Source organism: Xylona heveae (genome assembly GCF_001619985.1).
Source record: "Xylona heveae TC161 unplaced genomic scaffold L228scaffold_13, whole genome shotgun sequence".
In the NCBI taxonomy this organism is placed as follows: Eukaryota; Fungi; Ascomycota; class Xylonomycetes; order Xylonales; family Xylonaceae; genus Xylona; species Xylona heveae.
Window position 1 is genome coordinate 270216 of NW_017264205.1, and position 24673 is coordinate 294888.

Below are 24673 nucleotides of genomic sequence, written 5' to 3' on the forward strand. Positions count from 1 at the left end.
TGCGGAGATAAAAAAAAGAGCCCTTTGCAAAAATAACGTTGAATTATTTCCGAGAAAAGAGTTGACATTGAAGCACAAAGACAAACATAGATAAAAAAAAAAAAAAAAAAACATAAAATAAAATAAAACAAAAAAAATATAACCCGTTCCTTCCTCGATCAAAACCGCCATAGCCGCTGTATATTCCCCACATCCTTAATCCCTCGCAAGGAAAAAAGATTTCTTGTTTCTCATCCATACAGATTACAGAATGCCATGCGGCCGTGCCAAACTGCGGCAACGCGGCGTGGATCGTAAACGGTGATTGAGTCTTGACATCTCGCCCGGCTGCTGCCCGCGCCACGCCGTTGCATTGCTGCAAGGGACTGAGTTAATCGAACTGCATGACAGCAAGCTGCAAGCTACAAGCTACAAGCAGCATGAGCCGGCGCCCTGGCTGCCATTTAAATTGCAATATTACCAATTTACCCAGAATTCCAGGGCCCCAGGATTCCAGGATTCTAGGATTCTAGGAAGTGTCACGCCGCACAGATACAGTGATGACTGATACACATACAGATACACACGGGCATCGCCGCAGCGCGGACAGTACAGTGGCCGTTCATATCGGGCATATCGGGGCAAGACCACGGTCCGCGGGCCGCGTGTAAGCGCGTAAAACATGCCTAATGCCTACATCTATGATTCTATGCCGTAGATTGTATTGATACTTATACAGCATGCAGAATGCAGCATGCAGAAGTGTGGCACAGTTATACTTTACTGGCTTACAGGCCTACAGCTGCAGGAAAAAAAAAAAAAACTCCACAGGGTCCGCGTAAAGTTTGGAACTTTGGGTGAAAGGAAAGGGTCTCAGACATGGGCCAGATGGATGCCAGGACGGCTGGTAAGGGAGTTGCTTGGTATAGAGTAGGAGTGTTTGGTGAATAAGGTAGTGAGTTGAAGTTGAGTGCTACGTATGGGCCATGGCGTGTTGAATGAGTATCGGGATTATGAGGGATATATCGTTGCGAAGGAGGGAAATTCTGGGAAATGGCTGGAAGTTCGAACCCATGACCCGGACGGGTGAACTTCGAGAATCGGAGAATCGGAGATGCGTGTTTTGTTTACTCGAGGACAGCGTGTTTATGGAATAGAGAGGGATGTGATCATGTGAGGACCAAGGTTCGTTGGTTGAGCTGCGTATCTGAATGACGGATGAGTAGTCGGGATGTGCTGTATCATGTATGTGCCATCGGACGTTCATATGAAGAGGGTGTATTGGAGATGTTGGGCGTTGTGACTGTATTATGCCGTGATAGTATTCAATTTTCTTATTTTATTCAGAGTATTTTTCTTAGTGGAGTAAACAATAGGTTCAAGCTACCTTAGGTAATGTCAAGGAAAAACATGCAGCGAGAAAATATTATACAAAGAAGCTTAATCAATAGTTGAAAATGATAAATGAAGATAGAAAGCATCAGAAACTGGAACGCTCTGCTACAAGAAGGTGGGCGGCATGACCAAGGGAACCATGGTGGCTTCTATCAAGCAGCAAGCTATCTCGCATTCTCCACCAAATCATGCTACCATACATAACTACATCCTATAGAAAACATATGAATCTCTACCGTGATACGCTTCTACATGCATCTATGTATTTTCCATATGAAACAGTAAAAGACATCAGTATATTCCGAGTCGAGAACTACAAGTTGATCTCACAACTTACAACGGCACATACTCATACTAAACTAAAGGTACCCACATTCTACAGCCCTCCCTAAGAATACCCTACCTTACCTTATCCACGGTGGGCAAGGTGAGTGATCTGAGCGACAAATATCGCGGGGGCTGAGGGTTGGGTAAGAATGTAGATGATTTATACACCCCAGCAAAAGAATTCCCCAGATCACACCCTTAGCCGGCTACATCCAAGCACTCATAGGACCACAGGAGCTTGTGATCCTGTGGTCCTGTGATCCAATCCTCCAATCAAGAGCTGCGCCCAGATCACCAAAGCGTAGATCGATCCTATTGGGTCAGACGGTAGAGTTGTCTTGCTTAGCTTACTTCGTCTACTCGATGTGCTTGAAGTGTTGAACTGGCAGGTGCTGTTTAAGAGGTTGACTGCCCTCTGATACCCAGTAGATTGTTTACAAAACATATACACGCTAAATCGTGTTGTTTTCGTGCTAGCGTCCCTTTGTTTGTATATGTTGTTGTTGTTGTTGTAGTGTATATAACTCTAGCGTGCTTCATAACAAAACAAAGAAGATATCAAACGGCCAAGTGGTACACAGGGAAAGAACGGGCTCGCTTGCTCAGACGTCAAACGTAACTACGTGACTATAGTCCGAGAGTCCCATACGACAAACGACAAGCTGGAGATATATACCCGCATATCACGAATAATATCCCCATGACCCCATGAGCCTTATTGTCTTACTGTGCATTTTATATCCCATACAGTCAACCGACTCCATTTCCTTCATATTTTCGATGCAGAGCTCAGATCTTCGGGGGCTAGTGTTGAGACTTCCCGCCAAACAATGAGGGGAAACTTCAACGCAACCCTGGACTCGTAATATTTGGTTATCGTAGGTTTAGACTTCTGTAGCTGGAAATATAAAGTTGAAATTATACCCAAGTCCCCCTCATTCCTAGACTGCACCATTCCGCCCTAAATTCAAAAATAGTATACTATCAAATATAAGACAAAAAGATAAACCCCCTTGTTATGCTGTCATTCTGCCTTTTGCCCTATGAAATTCAAGCACGTCTTTCGAAACAATTGTCAGCCAATTGAAAACCATGCAATGCCAAAATAGTAAAGATTGGCTTGATAGCCCAGTGTACGGCCAACAGTCCCAGACAATGGCCCCTCATCTGTAAACCAGCCTGGGCCGACGTAGTAAACGTCCCCGTTTCACCATAAATTCCTATAATCGAATAAATCCACGTCGCCAGAATGAGGAGTTGACACTCGCCATCAAAACCGGCCCGAGATATGAGTATGTGATGGCAGTGTGCAAGACTGCCGCCAACAATCCCAGAATCATACATCATTGACCAGAAGTCGCATGGGCTCACCAGCCTAACCAAGAAGCCAGTCTGCTGAGGAGGGATTTGAATAGAAAAACAATGGACCGGACCACTTCGCCGGGTTATTGGTTTGACACGTAATCTAATTTGATCGAGAATCTTTCTTTCGAGAAATTGTATTCGAACTGCAATTAAAAACCCCCTCGTGTGAGATTCTTAAAGTGCTCCGATAGCCTCGAGTACTATCCACCTTCTCGCAAAAGTTCAAGGGCCAGGAGCATGGACTGGTATATTGAGGCGGATCAGGGTCGGAGTCTGAAGACAGCTTGGAGAAGATATCTTGAGCCCAAGACAGACAAAAAAATGGCGTCGAATACAAGGAATAGGATGGAATAGCCAAGAAAATTTTGGTTGTTCATAGAGGACCGAGATATTAAATAGTCTCGGAGGAGAAGAGCGTAGAGTTAAATAGGAACGAAAAAGTTTGGCATCATTGGGACTAATTAAATACAGAGCACGGAGCCTAGTTGAAAAAAGAACAAAGGAGGAAAACATCATCAAGCAACGAAGGAAGATGAAAGAAGGAGAGAGTTGTCGAATGGAAAGGGGCAGGATTAGAATGGACACTGCGACGAGAACGTTCAAAGACAGAATCCAGACAGCTAGGAAGGCAGGGAGCACCAAAAAGGATATATAATGACGAGGGAAATGGATTCATCCCTGATGGAGATCAGGAAACCCTTCACCACGATGCCGGCAATGATTGATTGACTTGTAGTTATTTCCTACAGTCCTACTATATCTGCAATTCGGTGGCGAAAGAGGATGGGTAATTCCGCCGTGAGCAAAGATGGGCATTAACCCCTACTCCTCTGAATTAGGGATATAGCTACCCGGCAAGTTATCGTCAAATGGAAATTATGAAATGTTATCACCATAAAGGGTAATAATGCGTAGGCACGAGCCTCGCGCATAAAGGGAAAGGGCTGAAATAGGGTAGGAAGCTTGGGCCACCCTCGCCAAGCTAGACGACTTGTAGTTCGGTAATCGCTCCTTCTCTCCACAATCTTTTGCGAACATCACCAACCTCCGTCATAGTCCCTTCCGTATGTTGCGTGACGCTCAACATTCACTGCAATCGCGGCTTCTGTCGCCGTTCCTTCCTCGCTGGCTCAGAACGCACCACAGTCGGTTACCATGGACGACCACGAGCAGTCGCGTCCTGATCACCACCAGGATTTTCCCCCCGAATCTCGTCTCTCCTCCTCCTCTCCTCACCCTTCACATAACGATCAGCAAGAAAGCTCGTTCGAAGATTCTCATTTCTCCTTACTTTCGATTCCAATCCTTGTGATCAAGACCTTGTTCACTTCCAACTCACTTCTTCCTGATTTCTTGATAAATCCCAAACCTGCTGTCAAAATGACACCCCCTCAGAACCAGCAGGCGCGTAACAACCGCCGTGCTCACCCTCAGAACTCTTCCATGCCCCCCCCGCCCTCTGCTCCTCCAAACGAGGTTGGATTTTTCAGCGCTATGCTCCACGGTCATTACGACCCAGCTCACCCGTATGGGATGCCTTACAATACCAATACCAATGCTATGCCCTACGTTCCTGGCACCTACGCGGACGCAGGACCGGCTCTCAACACAACTCCCTCTGTTCTTGGAACTTACGCGGACGCAAGCCCTGCAACGGCGCCTCCAACACCCATGTCATGGGAGTACAGCACCCCTCAGAACACGGGAGAGAAGAGAAGCTTCGAGACCTTTAGCGCTCAGGATGCAACTGCAGCAAATATCGACCCTTCGTAAGTAAACAAGTGTATTGAAAGCAACTCGCCGCTGACATCACAATAAAATAGACAACAGATTCATGCCGAGACCGAAAACTCTCAGGCTGGCTTCCCTATTTGGGGCCAAAATCAGAACGCAAATGCGTCGAACCATATTGCCGAGCCCAATAGAGCTCAGGCCGGTTTCCTTCAAGAGAGAAGCCATAGACATCGCTCAAATCCTTCACTCTTTTCCACCAACACTCATGCCGAGACCGAAAACTCTCTGGCCGGTTTCCAACAAAGGAACCGTAGACAGAACGCGAACGCGTAAGTAAACAATACCAAATAAACATGGGACGCGTCACTGAGCATCATGATAAAGCAGGCGACAAGTTCACGCCGAGATGAATAGATCTCTGGGCGGTTTATCCACTGAAAACCGTATGCTGAACGCCAACGCGTAAGTAGAAGGTGCACCCAAGCAGCAGAGACCAGACACTAAATATCACAATAAAACAGACAACCTTTTTATCCTCAGAGGAATAGACCTCAGGACGGGCATTTCAATAGAAACCATATCCCGATCGCAAACGCGTCAAACAATTTTCGCCCAAATGGCAACGAGACCAATAGATCTCAGACTAGCTATCCCAATGGTGGTCTTTTCCAGAATACAAACGCGTAAGTAAAAAAGGTGGTAAACATGAAACGCGTCACTGAATATCTGAAATAGACAACCTTTTCATGCCGAGACAAGAAGATCTCAGGCCGATAGAAATCGTCTATCGAACGCAAATGCGTCAAACAATTTTCGCCCAAATGGCAATAGATCTCAGACTGGGTATCCCAATGGCGGCCTTTACCAGAATGCAAACACGTAAGTAAACACGGTGGTAAACATGGAACGCGTCGCTGAATATTACTATGAAACAGACAACCTTTTCATGCCGAGACAAGAAGATCTCAGGCCGATAGAAATCGTCTATCGAACGCGAACGCGTCAAATAATTTTAGCCCAAATGGCAGCGAGACCAATAGATCTCAGACCAATTATTCTAATGGTGGCCTTTACCAGAATGCAAACGCGTAAGTAAACACGGTGGTAAACATGGAACGCGTCGCTGAATATCACGATAAACAGTCAAGCCAATGATGGCAGACTGAATACGCAGATTGTCGCCGGGACTGGGAGGTCACCAGCTTCCCCCAGAAATTTTACTCAACACGATAATTCTACTCCATCTACTCCCACCCTTCATATTCCTGGTGCATTTGGCACACCGGAGACACCGACACCAATTATACCCGATCGAAGTTATCAAATTAGACGCCCTCTCCCTTATCCTATTCCCTCGGTAAGTTTAAAACTCTCTTTTTATTCATCCTTTCGATACCTCGTGCGTGTGTGCCTTAAAATATATATTTTCCAAAGTCGCTAACCTTTGAATATTAGCAACATCCCTCCCGCCGATTATTTAACAGAGTGGTCAATATTTCGCTTCAAGATTTGGGCGCTGGCCTTGGTCATACTGCAACCTTCACTGCAAAGGCTGCTACAGCGCTTTGCCGAGGGGGCCAATCCATCATCTGGCCCCCTCCTCGCGCTGTTTCTTCTATCGCAAGGGCGGTCCGTCCGACCGCCCTTGCGATAGAAGAAACCTATGATCGCGTCAAGCGAAGAGCGGTACACGCCATTGCGCGTGTACCGGAAACGGCTAGAGTGGTGTCGCACCGACTAAATGAGGTGCGACGGCACTCTAGCCGTCGCCTGAGGCGGTCCCAGCTCGACCGCCTCAGGCGGCAATCGCCTATTCGGGCGACCAGCGCCGCTGTTGCACCTACCAACAGCGGCGCTGGTCGCCCCGAGGACCTTCTGGCCAGCCTTAGGCCAGAAGGTCCTGAGCTCGTCGAGCTCATGAGCGGCCCCTCCGGGGCCGTTCCCGCGGCTCCCCTTGCCGATCAAGGGGAGCCAGCCAGTTGCAGGGGGCCCACTGAGTTGCAGGGCCTCCTGCAACAACAACTTGAAGCGACACTCCGCGAGGCCGCGGAGTTTGAGGAGCGGGTCGAGAGGGATTTGCTGGAGAGGCAAATCTCTCTCGACCTGGAGAGAGCGGCTGCTGCGGCTTCGCCCGTGACGGCCGATTCTCCGTCCGACTTGTCCTCCCCTCCCCAGGGGAGACGTGTGCGCTGGGAGCACACGCCTGGGGGCGGTGTGAGGACAACGGTAAGAAATTACCAGGTCGGTCGGAGGATCGACAGCACGGGCGAAAGCCCAGTGGCCGCCTCTGAGGAGGCGGACAGCCAGAAACCTCTCCGGCGTGTCCTGCGGGACACACCCGCCAGACGGCGGCGCCAGCACCCCCTGCACCAGGTAACTCCCCTAGATTCAAGAAACTTTTCGATCAACTGAGCTAACTTCGCTGACGTGAGGCCAACTAAAGCAGGGGGGTGCTGGTGCACCGCCGTCCTGGCGGGACCGCCTCCGGTCCTCCTCGGGCCAAGCTGGAGGAACAGAAAGTTCCTCCACTGACTGCACGGTGTCCAAAGATATTTTGGACACCGTGCAGAGAGATTTGGAAGTTTTCCAAATCTCAGATAGACGGGCGGCGGACCGCGCCCACATCGCCGCCGAACAAAAGCGGCAAGAAGAAGCCGCCCAAAAGGCACGGGCCGCCGCCCTTCAGGCCGAAGCCGAGGCCAGAGAGGCGGCCAAGCGGCCGGCAAGACCTCGAAAACTTGTGCCGGCCGCAACGGCCGTCACGGCTCTGTCCCAGGAATGGGACTCCAAAGTTGACGTCGCCATGGCGACGGAGTCTCTCGACGCCGTCCTCGCGCAGACGTCAACCGGGGGCCAAATTACGCGAAGAGACCTCGGCACCATCCTCCCAGGCCTACGCGATCGCTTGGGAGGATGGTTGAACGATGAGGCCGTCAATGCCTATATTCAGTCGGTTGTTGACTATGGTCAACAAGAGCGTGGGGACGGGATTTCTCGGCGCGGTGAGACCCCTCAGGTACATGCCTTCAACACATACTTCTACAAGAATCTTCGCGAAAGGGGGGTCCAAAGCATCCTGCGATGGTCGAAACGGGCGAAAATAGGAGGGAAATCTCTACTTAAGGTTGAGAAGGTTTTTATTCCCGTGCACGAGCATAGCCATTGGACGTTAATTGTGGTAAGCCCGAAAGATAGGACCATAGAATATTTTGATTCTATGAATGGTAAACCCGATCGCTTTATCAAGAATGTTAAAAAGTGGCTCAAGGAGGAGTTGGGCGACAAGTGGGATGAGGACGAGTGGGAAGTCCCAGCAGTTGTGGGACCACAGCAAGAAAATGGTATTGACTGTGGGGTTTTCGTTTCAACAACCGCGAAGATGATTATGCTGGGTATCGATCCAATGTCCTATTCACAGAGGAACATTCCAGCACAACGGCGAAGAATGGTCGCAGAACTTTTGAATGGTGGATTTTCGGGTGATTTTGCACCGCAGCCTTTGGAGTAGAGGGTTGAATGGTCGACGAGAAATGGTCACGTGGATCTTTGGGGTTGGTGGATTTCTTCTTGATTTTCTCTTTGTATGAGCTCGCTATGGTTATTTGGCGTTTGTCGTTTGATGCTGTTCTCTGTTGTTTTCCAATGCTTCTTTTGCCCTGCCCTTTCATGATGCGTTGAAAAGCAATGATGATTCCGCATCGCAGTGGCGTTTTCTGTTTTGTTTTTCAACTTCTCGTTTTTTTCAACATTCATTGATCCGAACTCGCGTGGCGTTATTGCTGGGGGTTTACATTTCTACTTGTTGGCGCTTTGTCTCTATGGTTTTGATTCATACCGTTTTCCTACCATTTTTCCGATCGGCAAACTGCTTCCCAGCGCATTGAAGACCCATAGCGGTCGCATGGTTCAAGGTTTTCTACGGTTTTCGTTCTGAGCAAATTTTTGTATGTCGCTTCACGAGTACCTCATGGCTTTGTCCTGACTCGTTTCTGTATTTTTCTTGTTGCTCTCATCTTGCTTTCGCTTAAATCATTATTCTCTTCGTTGGATGGCGTTGAGGGAGGCTCACAAAATAAAAGCTCGTCTTTGAAGGGGTTTGATGATACCATCTCGCATAGGCATATTTTTTCTAAAGTAGCATTTCTTAGACTTTTCACCGCCTGCGAGGATGAAGACTTTTTCCGATTACATTGCATGAATACGTTATTGACTACCTAAACATTTAAAAGTTTCCTTGAAATGCTACGTGATATCTCATGGCTCGACTAAGCTCAAAAGCTAAATTAGATGAAATCACCGCTTCCAAAGCCGCTGAATGGGTTGGGTGGTCCTCCACTCCCTCCTCGAGGTCCACCTGGGAAACGCGGTCGGTCGCGTGGCGCGAAAGGTTCATCTCCAGGCCCAACAGGGTCGTATCGCGCGCCTAGCGGAGCTCTTAAAAATATTCGAAAAAACAAAAGGTTAGCAAAACGCGTTCCCAAAATTCGCCAAGATTCTGACCAACTCACCTTGAACCCACCCCTCCTTGGGGACTGTCCCGTCTGCCAGCAAACAAGGGATCATCAAACGTCGGATGCATTCCACCACCACCAAAGCCACCACCAGGCCCGAACGTGCCTCGAAGTGGATCATGTGGACCAAGACCCTGTGGATACAGGTCATCTTGTCCAATGCTGAGAGGGTTGCGAGGTCCAGACCCTGGGCCGCCGAGAAATCCGGGCATCGAGCCGCGAGGCGGTCGGTTCATCTCGTACTCGTCCTCGAAGCCAGGAGGTGGAAAATCACCGGGAGGGTGAGGAGGCCGGGCGGGTCGGGGGATGGCCAGTGGGTCATCGAAGGGATACGGTCTCGCAGGCTGAGGGAAGGTGTCGTCATCTGGATTTCGCTGGCCGCGAGGAGGAGGTCTGTTCGCAGATGACCCTTGAGCGGTAGCAGAGGCCGACTCAGTCTGCTCTTCCTCATAACCTGGCTTGTATAGCCCAGGAGCTAGTTTCTGAATGATGCTGATTTTGAAGAGCGCTGCTAGGTCCGATATCCGTCCCAGCGAGATGAACAGATTCTGTAGTAGGCGCTTTGCCTCGTCCAACGGTGTGGGCCCTGGAGTCGCCGATCCGGCTATTGCGACGTGCTGCGGTGGTGCGACAGGTCGTGGATGTGATGGCGTAGGGGGAACAACCGTGGTCGCAGCCATCGATGGAGATGCGGGCGCAGGAGTATGTGGAGTTGTCTCCGGCGTGGAGGGTTCGGTTTGCGCCTCTTGCTCCATTTCGCCCAGTCGCTGGTGAGGTGCCTGAAACCGTGATTGGGATGGTGGCGGCAATGATGGAGTTTCAGTCAAGTTTGAGGGAGGGAAGGGTGTCGTGAGCGGCAGCGCAGATTCAGATATATAGTCCCGTATCGCCACGTCAAAAGATGCTGTCTTGTCATCGCCGAGAGCGATGCCGAGTATGACGGCTTTGTTACCGAGACGGCTGATCTTGATTTGGTATTCCATTGAGGATTGAGCGTGCGCATAGCGGAACGCATAAGAGGAGGAGGTCGTTGCATTCCATGATGCAGGGAGGGGCTGAGTGTCATCTGCTTCGGAGCGGGCTTCTATTGCAAGTGAACGATTTTAGTTAGTATTTAAAAAGCACTGATGATTCTTTGGCAAAGCGAATAATGATAGATGATCAACGGCACATTCGGATATTATGAGGAGGAAAAGCTTCAATGCGGAAAGAAAGTAAAAGAACAGCTCCGATGAGCGGCGAATAATTCGCACTAAATGGAAGTGTGCGTACCGATCTTGTCGTCTTCTCCAAGACCAATCAATCGAAATCCAACACCAAGCATGCAGGCATGACAGAAGAGAGCAATAGCCTCATACGCAGTTTTTAGCTGAGGGTGTTGCTGTTGTGACTCAGTACCGGCTTGATCAGGTTGCTGCGGATGAGGCAAGCTAAGTGCCATGAGCTTGCTCAGAGAGCTTGCGGACAATGGGTTCGCCACAGAAGACACCATGATGCAGTTCAGGGTTATTAAATATGATAAATAATGTCAATCTGAAGTGTTCAGAAGAAGAAAGATACAATCTGAATGGTGGTGGTGGTGGCGTCGTCGAGTAATTGGAGCTTGGCGGGGTAGGTGTCAATTGATCGCGGTATAAGTAGGGAAATATAAGTGTAAGGGTTGTCGTCAGTTGCTGGCTCAAGCTCTCCCAGTTGGTCATAGTGTGGTGGGGTTCCGTTCGGACTACGTAGGCGAGCTGTAGCCTTAAGACGGAGAATTACGCTATCCAGCCTTGGGGCGGTTGTGGCTGGTTAAGCCACCGTCAAAAGGGCCTTTAAAAGGTGCTGTGGCTGATCCCAGTCGAAATATGATGACACTTGTGGGAAGATGCAAAGACATCTACTCGCGATAAGACAAATTGACACTCTCAAAATAGTATACTGATAATTGTTACGTCTTCAAAATCTCAAATTGGAGAGTATCTACTTTGATTGGATATCAGGAAGGACCATCAACCCTCGAAAAATAACGCCCGCTCAGAAGTGCTTGGAACAGTAGAACAATTAGCAAGAAAGAGTAAGATAGCAGGACATGGCGCATTCCATGCAACGGTTTTTGGCTGCGACCGGTGACAGCAATCTGCGGTTAGTCATCCATTACAGATCGACCCAACTTGTCGCTAGATTCAAGGAGACTGCGAAGACAAGAAATCATCAGCTCTATCCGGGCGAGAAGCATAGTAGTTTACTCACGAGTACTGCTTCACCAGAGTCCCTTCTCCACCTCTCTCCAAATTAATGTTGAAAAGGTAAAAGTTTCCTTCATTGGTGACGACCATCACTTGTGGGCTGTTGCTGCTCATAGCAACGACACTGCGCAACGGAGTACCATTTGATGCAGCACCGGGCGCTCTCTTTGGGATTCGAATCCATGCAAAATCTCGCATAGGCTCCCAGATTTCCGATACTGCGCTTGGTAAATAACCACCTACAGTAGCGGCAAAGCTTTTCCCAATGTTTTGAGATGAGCGGCGTATCATGCCGGCCAGGGTACCATTGTGTTTTCGAACCGCTGCGGCAGGATCATTCCCTAGACTGGCGTTCGAAGCGTCTGCCATAGAGCTACTGCTGGGGCTAGCACTACGATCTCGTGATGGACCGACACCCTTTGCATGGATCGAACTCTCTCGAGTCGCATCAGCATGATGCCCGAGGCGGAAAATGTGGACGGTTTCGGTTGCGGAAGAGACACAAAGGAGCGTTGACGTGGCGTTGAAAGACATGTTGAAAATTCGCGCAGGCATAGAGCCTCGTCGAAACTGATAAAGTTTCTGAGCGTCGGGTACTGAAAAGACCCTTATGATGGTTCCCTTGTCAGATGCGGTGGCAAGCATTGTCCCTTCACTGTTAAGTGCTATGCATGAAAGGGGTGATCGGTGTGCTTCGACCACATTAACCGCCTCAAGTTTTACAGCGTCAAAAAGAAGAACATCTCCGCTGGTAGGAGAAACATGAGTATTGCTTGGTGGTGCGTGAGACGGAGGTGTGAACGACGACGGCGCCACTTTTTGTGGAAGAGGATATGCGAGATAGCAATGGTCTGAAGAGGGCGAGAGCGCGCAAATAGCTTAACTCTGTCAGCATTACAATCTCAACCCGCAAATATTAAAGTTTCCATACCGTTCGGATTGGGAGAGGTTTCAATAGTATATAGTAACCTCATGTTACTTATGTCATAAAGGTATATCTGATCCTCTAATACGACCACAAGCCGTTTGCGGTTTAGACGCACCGCTAATACGGTGGTTGGAAACGTTAATTCACATATTGTGGATTGTCTCTGTAACACAGATTAGCTGTGCTTCAAATCGGAAAGTGATTCTCAATTTGAATTAAAAGATCTTCAATTTGTAGGCCAGGACCAGCCTCGACGACGTACCTTTGTATTTGTTATTTGCAGGCGGCGAGGCGACAATATCAGAGCAACCAATGACGTCGAAAAGAGCATCTCGAGAATGGCAATATCTCCTTCCGTAGTCTCGTAGCATTTTGAAAACGGTTCTGTATAGTAAATTCGGAAGCCTTTGGAGGTCCCTAAATGCCTGTTAGATATCACGTATGTGTGGAAGAGAGGTTAACGGGTACATACCAACAGCCAGATGGCTATAGTCCTGGTTAAACGTGACAAAATTCATCGCCATCTTGAGAATGAAGCAATTTAGGGTATTGTATATCTTATGTCTGGGAGACGACAGCTGAAATGGTCATGAAGTAGGTGTCACTATCGTCGCCGCTGCTGCCTTCGGTTCTGTACAGCTAATTCTTTGGCCTGACATTGACAGCTGCATTAGGTCGCAAGTGACTGGAAAGACATTTAGAAGTAATCTGTAATCGAACTTGACCAGGTATGATAACTCCAAAGCAGAAGAGTACAAGCTCTTGGATTTTGTCGTCGATAAGACAATGCGACACCCCCCAATGGTTGGAGGTTCCGTAAAGCACAGCTATCGGCGGAGACGTAGGCGGTGATACATCGGCGGTTGTCGGCTTGCGACTTGGGAGTTAAGCTTAGCTCGGCAACTCCCGCCTCTATCCTACGCACAGACCAACCACATGATGCGCACGTAAAATATCCATCTGCAGGGTCCTTTTCCCATAAGGCAGTCACAGGACCCCTGCGCGTGTAACCCGGTAGCCCATCATAGGTAAAACAAATTAATAGCCATGATGGAGCCGGTGAAGAAAATTCCTAGGCCTTCGCAGGCGACGAAGAGGGAGAAGCAAGATGACTCCGTCATGGGCGTAAGAAACAGAAATTTACACTATGGGCTTCAGCCTGAATCTTGGCTGATATCAATGTGAATGCAGACCAATAATAGCAGTATTGTATCAAAAAGGAGCGTTGAGAGAATATACTATTCTCATGAGCCTCAATTTTTCAGACATTTTGTCAAGAAGCCCCAGCGGCGGGCACCTTTGATCAATCGTGGCTACTGGCTACGAATGTATGCCATTGACTACGTTGTCCGACAATTCTTGGCGGAGCCATCCCAAAAGCAAAAAGTCATTATTAATCTAGGTTGTGGGTAGTAAGTACGCCAATGCATTCAAAATATAGTGGATTCCTCATTGCTGATTTTGTGCAGCGATCCTTTGCCCTTTCAATGCTTGACCCGGTGGGGCGAGGATTGTCAGGGCGTCAAATTTCTTGATGTGGACTACCCACAGCTCATGGAAAGAAAACGCGAGATGATTGTAGCTTCGGAGAATTTGCATGGACTACTGTCCCATATGGAGATCGGCCAGCCCAAGGAAGCCGTCAAGCTGAGAAGCGATCAATATCTTGCCGTAGGCTGCGACTTGCGGCAGGTTGACAGCCTCGAGAAAATCTTAAGTAAAGACTTGAAGCTTTCTGACTGCATTATACTCTGTGTGGCCGAGGTGTCTATCACTTATATGGATATCGAAGCAGCTGATGCCGTCATACGGTGGGGCGCTCAATATGAGAATAGTAAGTGGACTTCTTTTCCTCAACCGTGCCAGGTCCATCCCAATTTCTTTCACTTCCTTTTTCCCTTTTCTATGAGGGATCCGGCTTCATTCTAGATGCTATATATCCTCCCATCAGGCGGTAAACTGACTTAATATGGACAGTCTGGTTTGGCCTGCTCGAGCAGATTATTCCTGATGGTCCAGAGCATCCCTTCGCGAAGACAATGTTTCAGCATTTTACCAAGCTGAATACCCCTCTTAAATCTGTAAAGAAATACCCCACATTAGATGCACAGAAGCAGCGATTCGTCAACGCCGGTTGGCCTCTTCCTTTTGCAGAGAGTCTTTGGGAGCTGTGGAAAAAGCCTAGCTTTTTGTCCTCGGAGCAGCGGAAAGCCTTAGACTCCATCGAGCCATTTGATGAGTGGGAAGAATTTGCACTCTTCGCGTCTCACTATCTTTTGTTGATTGCTAGAAAACCTAGCAAACTTGATCATTCAAAGCGTGAAGAATCCGTAACGAACGGTTCCCATCACGAGGAGAGGACAGAGCCTGCTGTCGACATCAGCTATTCTGAAAATCCCCCGAGTGAAGGTCGAAGGCGATTCGGCGCGGCAGTTAATATCACGCCATCAAAGGCAATTTATCATGGTGGTCTGGGTACGCAGACGCGCTTGAGCACGATAGATATCTATTCGCAAGAACGCATGGAACCGGGCGAATTCAGCGAAGAAATTTTAGTACCTCCTTTCACAGCTCGAAAATGTCATACTATGACACGCCTTGGAGACGGATCATTGCTACTTGTTGGCGGTCGCACCTCGCCTGACAAGTCAATGGCAGATTGCTGGTTGGCATCTAACGGCACTTGGCAAAGAGTAGACGATATTCCTATCCCGAGGTATAGGCACTGCGCCTGCGCAATTTCTCATCGTAGTCCCGCAGGGACAAGCTATCGTATACTAGCCGCTGGCGGCAAAAGTAATGGCTGCAACGTCCTGGGCGACTGGCTCATCTGGGACGCTCAGAAGGGCTGGCATGCGCCAGAGATCAGCGGTGACGTCCCCAGCCCTCGGTTTGGCGCGTCAATGATGGCTTCTTCAGCCTCGAGTGGTATCCTTCTCGGAGGGATGGCGGCAGATGGCACCGTCTTGGAGGAGTACTGGGAGTGGTACGTGGAGGAGAACGAGTCATTGCGAATGAGCTTCCGAAATCGGACTCAAGATGCCATTCGATCAAAAATTGGTCGGATTGGAATCAATCGGTTTGGCGCAGCACTTGTTCCTTCCACACTCGGGCCTCTAATCCTAGGAGGTGTTACTGGACTTGGAATGCTTGGCTTCGAAGATGAAATCCTTATCCTAAACCCAAATGACGTTTCATTTTCTAGAATCAATGTCACGCTCGACGGTCCACGTCCTCTGCTTGCAGGCTTTTCCGCAACGGAACAAGCAACAGACAGTAGCACGGATGGCGTGGCTATTTTCGGAGGAGGAGCTGTTTGCTTCTCTTTTGGAACGTACTGGAACGACGGGGTCTGGACTCTAAAGACATCTTCGGACAAGATTGCCAACTGGCGGTTGGCGATCGCGCCAAAAAATACTACACCTTCCGTCCTGGATACGCCTTCAGTTGATACGAATTCTTCAATACCATCCTCCATTACTTCAGCTCTCTTTCCTCAAACCACTACCATTCCTAGGGTCAGGGTTCAACATGCCAGAGAATTCAACAAAATCTTAGCTGCCGGTCAACCTGTCATTCTTGAAGGCGGTGACATTGGACCTTGTGCCGAGCTATGGACAAGCCAATATTTGAAAGAGAAACTTGGGACAGATCGTTCGGTATGTAGAGGTTGATCGCCCAGACCTTCCATATGTTTCCGACTGTGAACAAGTAATTAACAACGTGTCATTAGATTGTTGTTCATGAGGCTCAGGCCAAAGACATGGACTTTACTTCTAAAAACTTTTCGTACACCACGAAGAGGCTGGAGGAATTTCTTGACGCTATAGATGACGGACACAAGATGTACCTTCGTGCGCTTTCCGCCGACAAGCCGGCCGATAAGGCGTCCATGCTTGCAGATGATTTCCCACAGATTGCGGCAGACTTTCGAGTCCCTTCGGAGCTTGAATTCGTCGCGAAAAACATGCACAGTTCGCCTTTGCGCATCTCAGGTCCTGTCAATATGTGGCTGCACTATGATGTATGTGTCTTCTCTCCTTTGGATAATGCACTGTATCAAGTAAAGAGCTCATGAATGTCTAAAACAGGTGATGGCAAACGTCTATTGCCAAATCCGCGGTTCTAAGCGCCTACTGCTCTTTCCACCTCGCGACGTTTCTCATCTTCACTTCGCGCCAGGAGCCTCAAGTTCCCCAGTAAATGTCTTTGCGGCGGAGGCTGCATCCGCGCAATTAGCACGGAGTCGCGACCCAGTGGCAGAAACACAAAGTGTCGACCGACTCCCGGCCACACAAGCGCCTATTTCTCCCACCACCCTAGCACATATTTCTGCGCTGTCTCACACGCATCCTCATGAAGCCAATTTAAGGCCTGGCGATATCCTTTTCCTTCCTCCTTTATGGCTTCACACTGCAACTGTTGCAGCACCGTCTCCTGGTGAGCAAGGACCGAGTGACAAGCCAAATTCTGCAAATGCAAGCGCTACCAGTATTGCTGTGAATATATTTTTTCGAAACTTAGACTCAAAGCCCGGCGACAGTACGAATGGCAAAAGTGGATCTGGGGCAGGTTCTAACTTTTATGCCGCTGGCAAAGATGTGTATGGAAACAGAGATCTCCGGCCCTACGAAACAGGTCGCAGGGACGTTGATCGTATCGCAAAAGGGTTTGACGCACTCCCTAGGGATATACGGAGGTTTTATCTGGAACGTCTGGCACTTGAATTGCTAGATAAAGCAAGGGAACGGGGTGGATAGAAAAGCTTTTTTTTTGTAAAAAAGTTGGAACACGTCACATCTGAATAGAGCAAAATGGCTGCACAGGTTGAAATTTATCCAGTGCCGCTATATCTAGTACAACGCGATTATTTAACGCCTGTTACGATAGGAAAATAGCAGACAGAGAGTACAAGATCAATATGGCAATGTCACTGGCAAAAAAACAAAAAAATACAATCGACGGGGTTATTGGCTGGGTTTTTGAATGATATAATAAGACCGGACGACCGCCCGAAGTCGGCTGGCAAGACATCATCGAAGCGCCTAAGGCGCCTCATGCGCAAAAGCTAATGTAGCTAAGGGTCTCTTAGCGCGATCACTAACCGAATTAGGAAAATTTCAAATGTCGTCGAACGTCTACAGAATTTAACCGCGATTTTTCTCCTCAGAACCAGGATCTCAACAAAGGGGTCTTATGAAGTTCAAAATTTCGATACTCCATAAGGAGGAATTAAATCCTCGAAGCTCTGGAAGATTTGTGTGAAAGTTCGAATTCTGTAGACGTCCGACGATAGTTGCAGGATTACCCAATTGGGAAATATATTAATATGGGTGACCGTAGAACTGAGAGCGCTAGCGATGCTTGAGACTTTGGCGATAGATTCGAAAAGCCGGATTGGGAAATGCAGATTATCGTCGGACATCTACGGAATTGCATTTCCCATACAAAACCCAAGACCCGAGTTTTTGATAAATGATCCTTATGAAGTTCGAAATTTCGATACCTCATAAGGAGGAATTAAACTCCCGGGGCTCTGGGGGCATTGTATGGAAGTGCGAATTGTGTAGACGTTCGACGATGATTGTGGGATTACCCTTTTAGGAAATAAGTCGTAAATGGGTGACCGGAGCCAGTAACGTTAGCGGCAGTGGCTGTTGAGGCTTGGTGGCAAGGCATGGATTTGAAATGGCGAAGTCAGGACACGCAAATTGTCGTCGAAAGTCTACCAGATCCAAGTGGTCTTACAAAGACCTCTCGTCGACATTCTGATAAAAGGGTCTTATGAAGTTTCAAATCTCGATACGTCATAAGGAGGACTCAATCCCTCGAGGCTTTGGTGGCATCTGCGGGAGGTCAAATGGCGTAGACGTTTGACGATGTTTTGGGATTGCCGTATTCGGTAGTTTTGTGATGGCTCGCGCGCATGCGAATCGTAACCGGCGGTACTCACGGCTCTTGCCTAGAACCGCTACCGACCGTCTCTTTTCTCAAATAAGCACTGACAGAACAGGAGAATCGCACAGTCATGACTTTTCTTTATTTCGTCGTTTTTGAATTCCCAAATGCTTGTCTGAAGACGGCCCTAAACAATATAACTGTGATTTCCAGACAGCAGTCTTTGAAAACTCAACGAATGATGGGCAAAAGATAGACCCTTATCACCAACCTCCCGGCGCTCGATGTCCTCGGCCTCCTCGGCCTCCTCGGCCCCGACTTCCTCGTCCTCGTCCGCTGCCGCGGAAACCGCCACCTCCTCGCCCACGATATCCGCCACCGCTTGCGCCACCACGCGGAGCATCTGGCCGAGGGCCAATGCGCATCCGCTCTGCTCTCTGCTCCTCGGTCGCGTCAAATGGATTGTCGATATCTAGGAGCTCGCAGAATCTGCTAGTCTGCGGATTTGTGTACTCGGATGGCTGCTCGGGAACACGTGGACCGCGAACAGGATCATATATTGGAGCAGTGATCTCGAAATTATCAGGGACAACCATTTTTCCCGGCTTCACAACGTGTTCCTCCACCCACTCCTCTTCCTTTTCGATTAGTGGTCGATAGTAAGCTTCGCCCTGATCACGAGGCAATGAAGCACTTGGATCTCCTAACTTGAGGTCATTCGCAAAGACTCGAGTGATTGCAAGCCACTCTTTATCATACTCGAGACGAAATGGCCTTGTTGATGAAGATGTACTGGAACCCGATGGTCTCCCGTCAGACGAACCTTCGGATGATGTTAAGGCGCAGGGAGGAGGGATATCGAGGATCTGAAGGAACTTCCGATTTGGAAGACACTTGTCTAAGGCAAGAAACCGAGTCGATTTATTGAAAATATCTGTTTGTAGTGGCGGATGTGATTGCACCGTTGCAGATGGATCTTGGCGGAAGAATGATTCGGGAAGTTGTGCACGCAGTTCATCTGATATTCCCTCCTGGGATGTTGGGCCAGGTTGGACTTGCATATTAGAGATATTATCAGCGTTGCCAGTTGATATGACAGTGCGCCCCTCTTCCGGCACAGCGCTGACTGAGGTGTCAACTTCATCGTCTAGATCCAGCTGGATCTCCTCATCATTTGACACGACGGCCGGAGCATTCGATTCAGATCGAGGAGGTACTGGCGCAACTTCATCCTCATCCATATCGATTTCAATCTCCTCTTCGTTTCGGCTCGGGCCAGTTGATTCTATTGGCGGCTCATTTCCAGGTGCGAGCTCAAACGGGCGCACCCCTGAACCTCCAGTGGCATCTGCAGCCGGCGAATCATGTTCAACGACTGCAGCATATTTGATATGTAGATGTGCAGAGAACCAATATGGAGGTCTTAAGCGCTCTAGGACATACTTGGCGGCTGTGCTGCCAAGCCGTCCACTTCGTGCATCTGCCTCAAAAAGGTCCTTTTTCGCAAAGAGGGATTTATAATTTCCTTTCCATTCGATCCCTTTCGGCCAGTCATGGCTGATACCAATGTCTACTTGAGTCCTTATTTGAAGCATCTTCCTGATATCGATTTCCCGGACGTGGTATATGCTCTTCACATCATCCTGATTGTATGGTAATCTTTCATAATGAGGTTTGTTGTAATTATACCCCTTCCAAATACCGGAAAATCCAGCAATGCGCAAGGGACCAAGTCTAATGACATTAGCTGCTCCCAGATAATAAATATTGGGTGCTACCCATCCACCGTAGTATAGCTCAAAGAGATGGTTACCGGCTTCATGATTGCCGCCAACAAAGATGGTGAGATATGGCGCTTTCCGAGCGCCAGAGTAGTATTCATGGAAATCGCCAATCTCGCGAAATTTGATAGGCACAGACATGCAGTTCAGGTCTTGAGCATTGCGGACTGCCTGACTGTGTCAATGGTAATAAGAAGTGTTGGGGCCGGATAGCTTACCTGAAAGTCACCACCGATTACGAGCAAATCAATGCCGTCCCATTTGTTGACTTCGCAAGCTTTCTCAATTGATGCGTATATCGCATTCAAAGTGCCATGGCCCTGGTAATGACCTACATGAGCCTGAATTCTCTTCAATGCACGTGCTTTTGAGCCTTACACAACCCTCCACCGCGATACGCAAAGATTGCGTCTCGAATAATTGAGGAGACATGATGTGATATTAAAAGTGTTTTAAAATTATCCACCACCGATTAGAGCATTATTGCCGCGGCGTTTGATATTTCGCCACTGTTATATGCAACTGTCTGAAGTAAACAGTAATAATTGCGCGACCCCGGACGAGGGAACTTTTCTGGGGAGTGAGTTTTGGTCACTATTAGGTAAGCGACAGGACCTTGGAGGCCAAATGCCCTGAGCTGGTCGCTCAACTTTGAACTTAAAAGCTTCGCATTGTCAGCAAGTCTTTCCTTGACATTATTTGGCTAATGTTGTCTCAACCTTCCTTCAAACACTTCAATGGGAGAGCAGGAACGTCGAATTCGAACTATATGGCCCCTTACAGCGAGCGTTTCTCTGGGTCTCAAAACTGAACACTTGCTGCGCTTGTAACAACACGGGCTGGTCCACGACTTGTTTGCGTCACGACAACCCTTCTTCACAGCTTCAGCTTCCTCATGCGTACTTCTGTCGGAATGAGGAACTCAAGCATACATTGGCTTGTATAATGACATCTGAGTGGATGGGCATTCGATTGGGATGAGTTTGGAGTTATATGAGGCTAATCATGAGGGAAACGACAACGATGTTTTCTTCAAATTTCTAGCCCTAGTGCTGTTGGGAGAGAATATTGGCTCATATCAGCTTGCCTCAGACAGCGCGTTCATTTGATGATTGGACGTTCAAACAAGACTGGGGAGATGTTCTTGCTTGTCGCGATCGTGATTCCAGCCACAGTGGCGGTGCGAGGTGATACGGCGATCGCCGCACTGAATCAGCTTGGGTCCCTCGGTCGAGGGGCTGACAGGCGACATCACCAAGAACCTTGACTCGCTAAACCCCACTACTACCGTGCCGAAGCCTCTGGATCAACGAAATTTCGACCCCACTAAATAATCTAGAAGAATCTCAAGGGTAAAACGAATCATCGCCAAAAATACCGTGCCTGCTTTTCTTCTGCCCCGCTCAATAATTAATAATCCGCTTTTCCGTATTCTTTCGCCGTCGCAATTCTTTTTAAGGATTGGATTTCCCGCATAAAAGGCCAAGGAAGCATATTTCTTCACACGGAAAGCTTTGCGCCGTAAACTACCGAAACGCAGATATGGATCAGAATCAGAACCCCGATTTGTTCCAGGATGTTGGGAGGAAGGCAGAGGGTCTCAGCGCACAGAATCCTGCCACGGGCGAGGAGGAGCGCAAGCCCGTCGAAGAAGTTGAAAGTCTTTGCATGAACTGTCACCAGAACGTAAGTTGTTTTCTATCTGGGGGATTTGAGGATTACAACAATTAACCCATTTTAGGGAATCACGCGCCTTTTATTGACAAGAATTCCCTACTTCCGTGAGATTGTGATCATGTCGTTCTCTTGCCCGCATTGCGGATTCCAGAATTCAGAAATTCAGCCGGCCGGCGAGATTCAACAGCGGGGTTCCAAATATACTTTCACTGTGGAACACAGCGATGACCTTCAACGTCAGGTTGTTAAGAGTGACACCTCCGTGTTCAGAATTGAGGACCTCGATTTGGAGATTCCTGCGGGACGTGGCCAGCTCTCTAACGTGGAAGGTATTATTTCCATGATCAAGCAAGATCTTTCAGAGCAGCAGGAAGACCGAAAACAAGCTGCACCCGAAGTCTACGAAAAGATTGAGCAGATTACACAGCAGCTCGGTAGCTTCCTTGGTGGCTCCAGCTTCCCCTTCAAGATCTCCCTCGACGACCCTGCTGGCAACTCCTGGATAGAGCCTTCTCCGCTAGACAAGGGAAATAAGTTGACAAAGATTGAGTACACCCGAAGTGCTCAGGAAAACGCCGCCTTGGGTTTGGCCGATACGACCGGCGCTCCGTCCACCGAGATCAGACCTGAATACAAGGCCAATCAAATGGTGCCCGCGGGGCCACCAGGGACTAGTGAAGCCACCGAAGAGGAGGATATTGTGGAGGGGCAGGTGTACTCCTTCCCTGCGTCGTGTCCGGGATGCGTCAAGCCTTGCATGACCAACATGAAGATGGTCAACATTCCTTTCTTCAAGCAAGTTGTCATCATGAGCACTGTTTGTGATCACTGTGGATGTGAGTTTGAGCGCTCCCCCTCGTTTTTGGATAGGTAGCTAACATATTGGTGCTAGATCGTAGCAATGAAGTGAGAACTGGTGGTGAGATTCCTGAAAAGGGTCGTCGCATTACTCTCAAGGTCAACTCTGCGGAGGATCTCAGCCGCGACATTCTTAAATCTGAAACCTGTGCGCTCCAGTGCCCTGATCTTTCTTTGGAAGTACAGCCTGGCACAATGGGTGGCCGCTTTACGACAGTCGAGGGACTTCTCACTCAAGTTCGGGACGATCTCAAAGCTCAAATCTTTGAGACCGAAGGCGCCAGCCATGATTCCATGCTCCCGGATCAAAAGACTGCCTGGGAGAACTTCTTCAACAAGATCACTGATGCCATCGAAGGGAAGACCAAGTTCACTGTTGTGCTCGAGGATCCGATCGCTGGCAGTTACGTCCAAAGTTTTACTGCGCCAGAGCCAGATCCTCAACTCCAAGTTGAAGACTATGTGCGGACAGATTTGGAAGAAGAGGAGCTCGGTCTCAAAGATATGAAGGTTGAGGGCTATGAGAACAACGCAGAGGAGAAAGCGGCGCCCGATGCCGACGAGGTCATGGCAGAGGCCAATGCTCGCATGGCGGAGATTAACGAGGCAGATAGAGGACATTAAAAGCGACGAGTAGGATTTCTTTTTGATACAGCGAATCATTAGAAGAGGACGACAGTCCTCCGGCGGGCATGATATGAATTGCGATGATCTCATGATTTATGTATAGATATACAAGGCTCAGCATGTGTGCTCCAAATTGGGATGCAAATTTACGCCTATTGTATTTTCACGTGCGTAATGGTGTTAGATGTTTTATTTGATGATCTCTGGGGTGGTGGAGACGAAATTGGCGGTAGTTGCGAGATTCGGAAATCGAGACAACTTGCCTCGAGCATGAAGCATATAAAAATTTATTTAAATTCGTACATTGAATTATGGTGGTCTATTCGTGACAATCGTACAGGAAATGTCTTCGACGATGGAAATCATGACACCATCAACCAGCGAGAGGGTTTGCGTGGATAGAGACTCGCTCAATCGTCACCTTTTCCTTGGGTCGAAACTTTTTATCAACCTCCAACGCTTCGATTTTATCCATGGTGCTATGGGATCCTTCGATCACTTTTCCAAAAACCGTATTCTTTCCGTCCAGCTGCGGCTGTGGGCCATATGTAATGAAGAATTGACTGCCGTTGCTGTCTGGTCCTTTGTTGGCCATGCTCACCATGCCGCGAGCATTGTGTCGCAGCGCCGGGCGGAATTCATCCTCAAATGTGCCACCCCATACGGATTCACCGCCTTTGCCCTTGCCTGACGGGTCGCCGCCTTGCAAAATGAAATTTGCGATGTTGCGATGGAAGGTCGTATTGTCGTAGTAATTTGACGCGCAGAGAGCGAGAAAGTTCTACAAGCAAAATTCAAACATATTAGACACTGGCTTGGCTCTGATATTGGAAGATGCAACGACTTTACGGGAAGCTTACCTCTGCGGTCTTGGGTACACTTTCGCAAAAGATCTCGATCTTAAGATCCCCAAAATTTGTGTGAAGCTATAGCGAAGGATTTAAGATTAGCCACAGTTGACCACATTCGAATTGCAAAAAGAAAGATCAGAACTTAATATGGCTCAACATTGGCTTACCGTCACCGACATTTCGTCTCCAACACTGCATAAACATGCTGATCAAGCTGTGGATTGGTTTTCGGGAACCATCGCGGCCTTGTAGTGACGACGGCAAGTCGCGATATTCTTTCAATTGGTGCCATTCGCTTCCCTAGGCTAAACCAGAGAGGGATTCCCTCCCGCGATAGCTCAGCTTTAGGCTCAGAACGTGCCCTTGATCAGACGTCAGATGGAGGTCACTATACTCATTTAATCTCTTAATCGTTGAGGTTTTCTGAGTATATCTACTTCTGCCAAGCTGACCCCTTCTCTTAGTGTCCGTGCACGCATCGTCACTTGGAAGCACCAGCAACAAGCAGCGGCGT

At 48.6% G+C, this 24673-nt stretch overlaps 10 protein-coding genes across 10 annotated transcripts; 4 read left to right on the forward strand and 6 right to left on the reverse strand.

Moving 5' to 3' along the window:
- Positions 1-347, reverse strand: L228DRAFT_42891 (hypothetical protein). The gene has a single exon (XM_018336580.1). It carries the CDS (start codon positions 236-238, stop codon positions 44-46), a length of 195 nt encoding a protein of 64 aa, XP_018184956.1. The 5' UTR covers positions 239-347; the 3' UTR covers positions 1-43.
- A 3726-nt stretch (positions 348-4073) lies between these two features.
- On the forward strand, positions 4074-7422 carry L228DRAFT_42906 (hypothetical protein). The gene is made up of 9 exons (XM_018336581.1): positions 4074-4835; positions 4890-5129; positions 5185-5262; positions 5322-5483; positions 5536-5679; positions 5736-5888; positions 5944-6157; positions 6256-7173; positions 7233-7422. Exons 1-9 carry the CDS (start codon positions 4222-4224, stop codon positions 7239-7241), a joined length of 2532 nt encoding a protein of 843 aa, XP_018184957.1. The 5' UTR covers positions 4074-4221; the 3' UTR covers positions 7242-7422.
- L228DRAFT_42922 (cysteine proteinase) lies at positions 7408-8695 on the forward strand. Its single transcript, XM_018336582.1, has one exon. The coding sequence runs from the start codon at positions 7604-7606 to the stop codon at positions 8306-8308; it is 705 nt and encodes a 234-aa protein (XP_018184958.1). The 5' UTR covers positions 7408-7603; the 3' UTR covers positions 8309-8695.
- Positions 8696-8950: 255 nt separating this feature from the next.
- L228DRAFT_251005 (hypothetical protein) lies at positions 8951-10914 on the reverse strand. Its single transcript, XM_018333456.1, has 3 exons — positions 10584-10914; positions 9309-10395; positions 8951-9234 (listed from the first exon to the last, which is right to left on the reverse strand). Exons 1-3 carry the CDS (start codon positions 10801-10803, stop codon positions 9084-9086), a joined length of 1458 nt encoding a protein of 485 aa, XP_018184959.1. The 5' UTR covers positions 10804-10914; the 3' UTR covers positions 8951-9083.
- Positions 10915-11237: 323 nt separating this feature from the next.
- On the reverse strand, positions 11238-13295 carry L228DRAFT_285828 (vacuolar targeting protein Atg18). The gene is made up of 5 exons (XM_018336384.1): positions 12940-13295; positions 12730-12884; positions 12471-12630; positions 11544-12417; positions 11238-11485 (listed from the first exon to the last, which is right to left on the reverse strand). Exons 1-5 carry the CDS (start codon positions 12989-12991, stop codon positions 11437-11439), a joined length of 1290 nt encoding a protein of 429 aa, XP_018184960.1. The 5' UTR covers positions 12992-13295; the 3' UTR covers positions 11238-11436.
- Positions 13296-13517: 222 nt separating this feature from the next.
- On the forward strand, positions 13518-17227 carry L228DRAFT_271217 (leucine carboxyl methyltransferase; the record flags this gene model as incomplete). Its single annotated transcript, XM_018335504.1, has 6 exons — positions 13518-13592; positions 13659-13879; positions 13937-14301; positions 14445-16126; positions 16201-16491; positions 16559-17227. The coding sequence occupies 6 exons, from the start codon at positions 13518-13520 to the stop codon at positions 17225-17227; spliced, it is 3303 nt and encodes a 1100-aa protein (XP_018184961.1).
- A 60-nt stretch (positions 17228-17287) lies between these two features.
- L228DRAFT_43024 (hypothetical protein) lies at positions 17288-17587 on the reverse strand. The gene has a single exon (XM_018336583.1). The coding sequence runs from the start codon at positions 17502-17504 to the stop codon at positions 17349-17351; it is 156 nt and encodes a 51-aa protein (XP_018184962.1). The 5' UTR covers positions 17505-17587; the 3' UTR covers positions 17288-17348.
- A 1041-nt stretch (positions 17588-18628) lies between these two features.
- L228DRAFT_271218 (DBR1-domain-containing protein) lies at positions 18629-20578 on the reverse strand (the record flags this gene model as incomplete). The annotated part of the gene is made up of 3 exons (XM_018335505.1): positions 18629-20317; positions 20365-20466; positions 20525-20578. 3 exons carry the CDS (start codon positions 20576-20578, stop codon positions 18629-18631), a joined length of 1845 nt encoding a protein of 614 aa, XP_018184963.1.
- Positions 20579-21237: 659 nt separating this feature from the next.
- Positions 21238-23618, forward strand: L228DRAFT_251008 (zf-ZPR1-domain-containing protein). The gene is made up of 3 exons (XM_018333457.1): positions 21238-21832; positions 21888-22659; positions 22716-23618. The coding sequence occupies exons 1-3, from the start codon at positions 21689-21691 to the stop codon at positions 23303-23305; spliced, it is 1506 nt and encodes a 501-aa protein (XP_018184964.1). The 5' UTR covers positions 21238-21688; the 3' UTR covers positions 23306-23618.
- On the reverse strand, positions 23289-24389 carry L228DRAFT_234109 (cyclophilin-like protein). The gene is made up of 3 exons (XM_018330656.1): positions 24327-24389; positions 24169-24234; positions 23289-24089 (listed from the first exon to the last, which is right to left on the reverse strand). The coding sequence occupies exons 1-3, from the start codon at positions 24336-24338 to the stop codon at positions 23682-23684; spliced, it is 486 nt and encodes a 161-aa protein (XP_018184965.1). The 5' UTR covers positions 24339-24389; the 3' UTR covers positions 23289-23681.
- Positions 24390-24673: the final 284 nt, after the last annotated feature.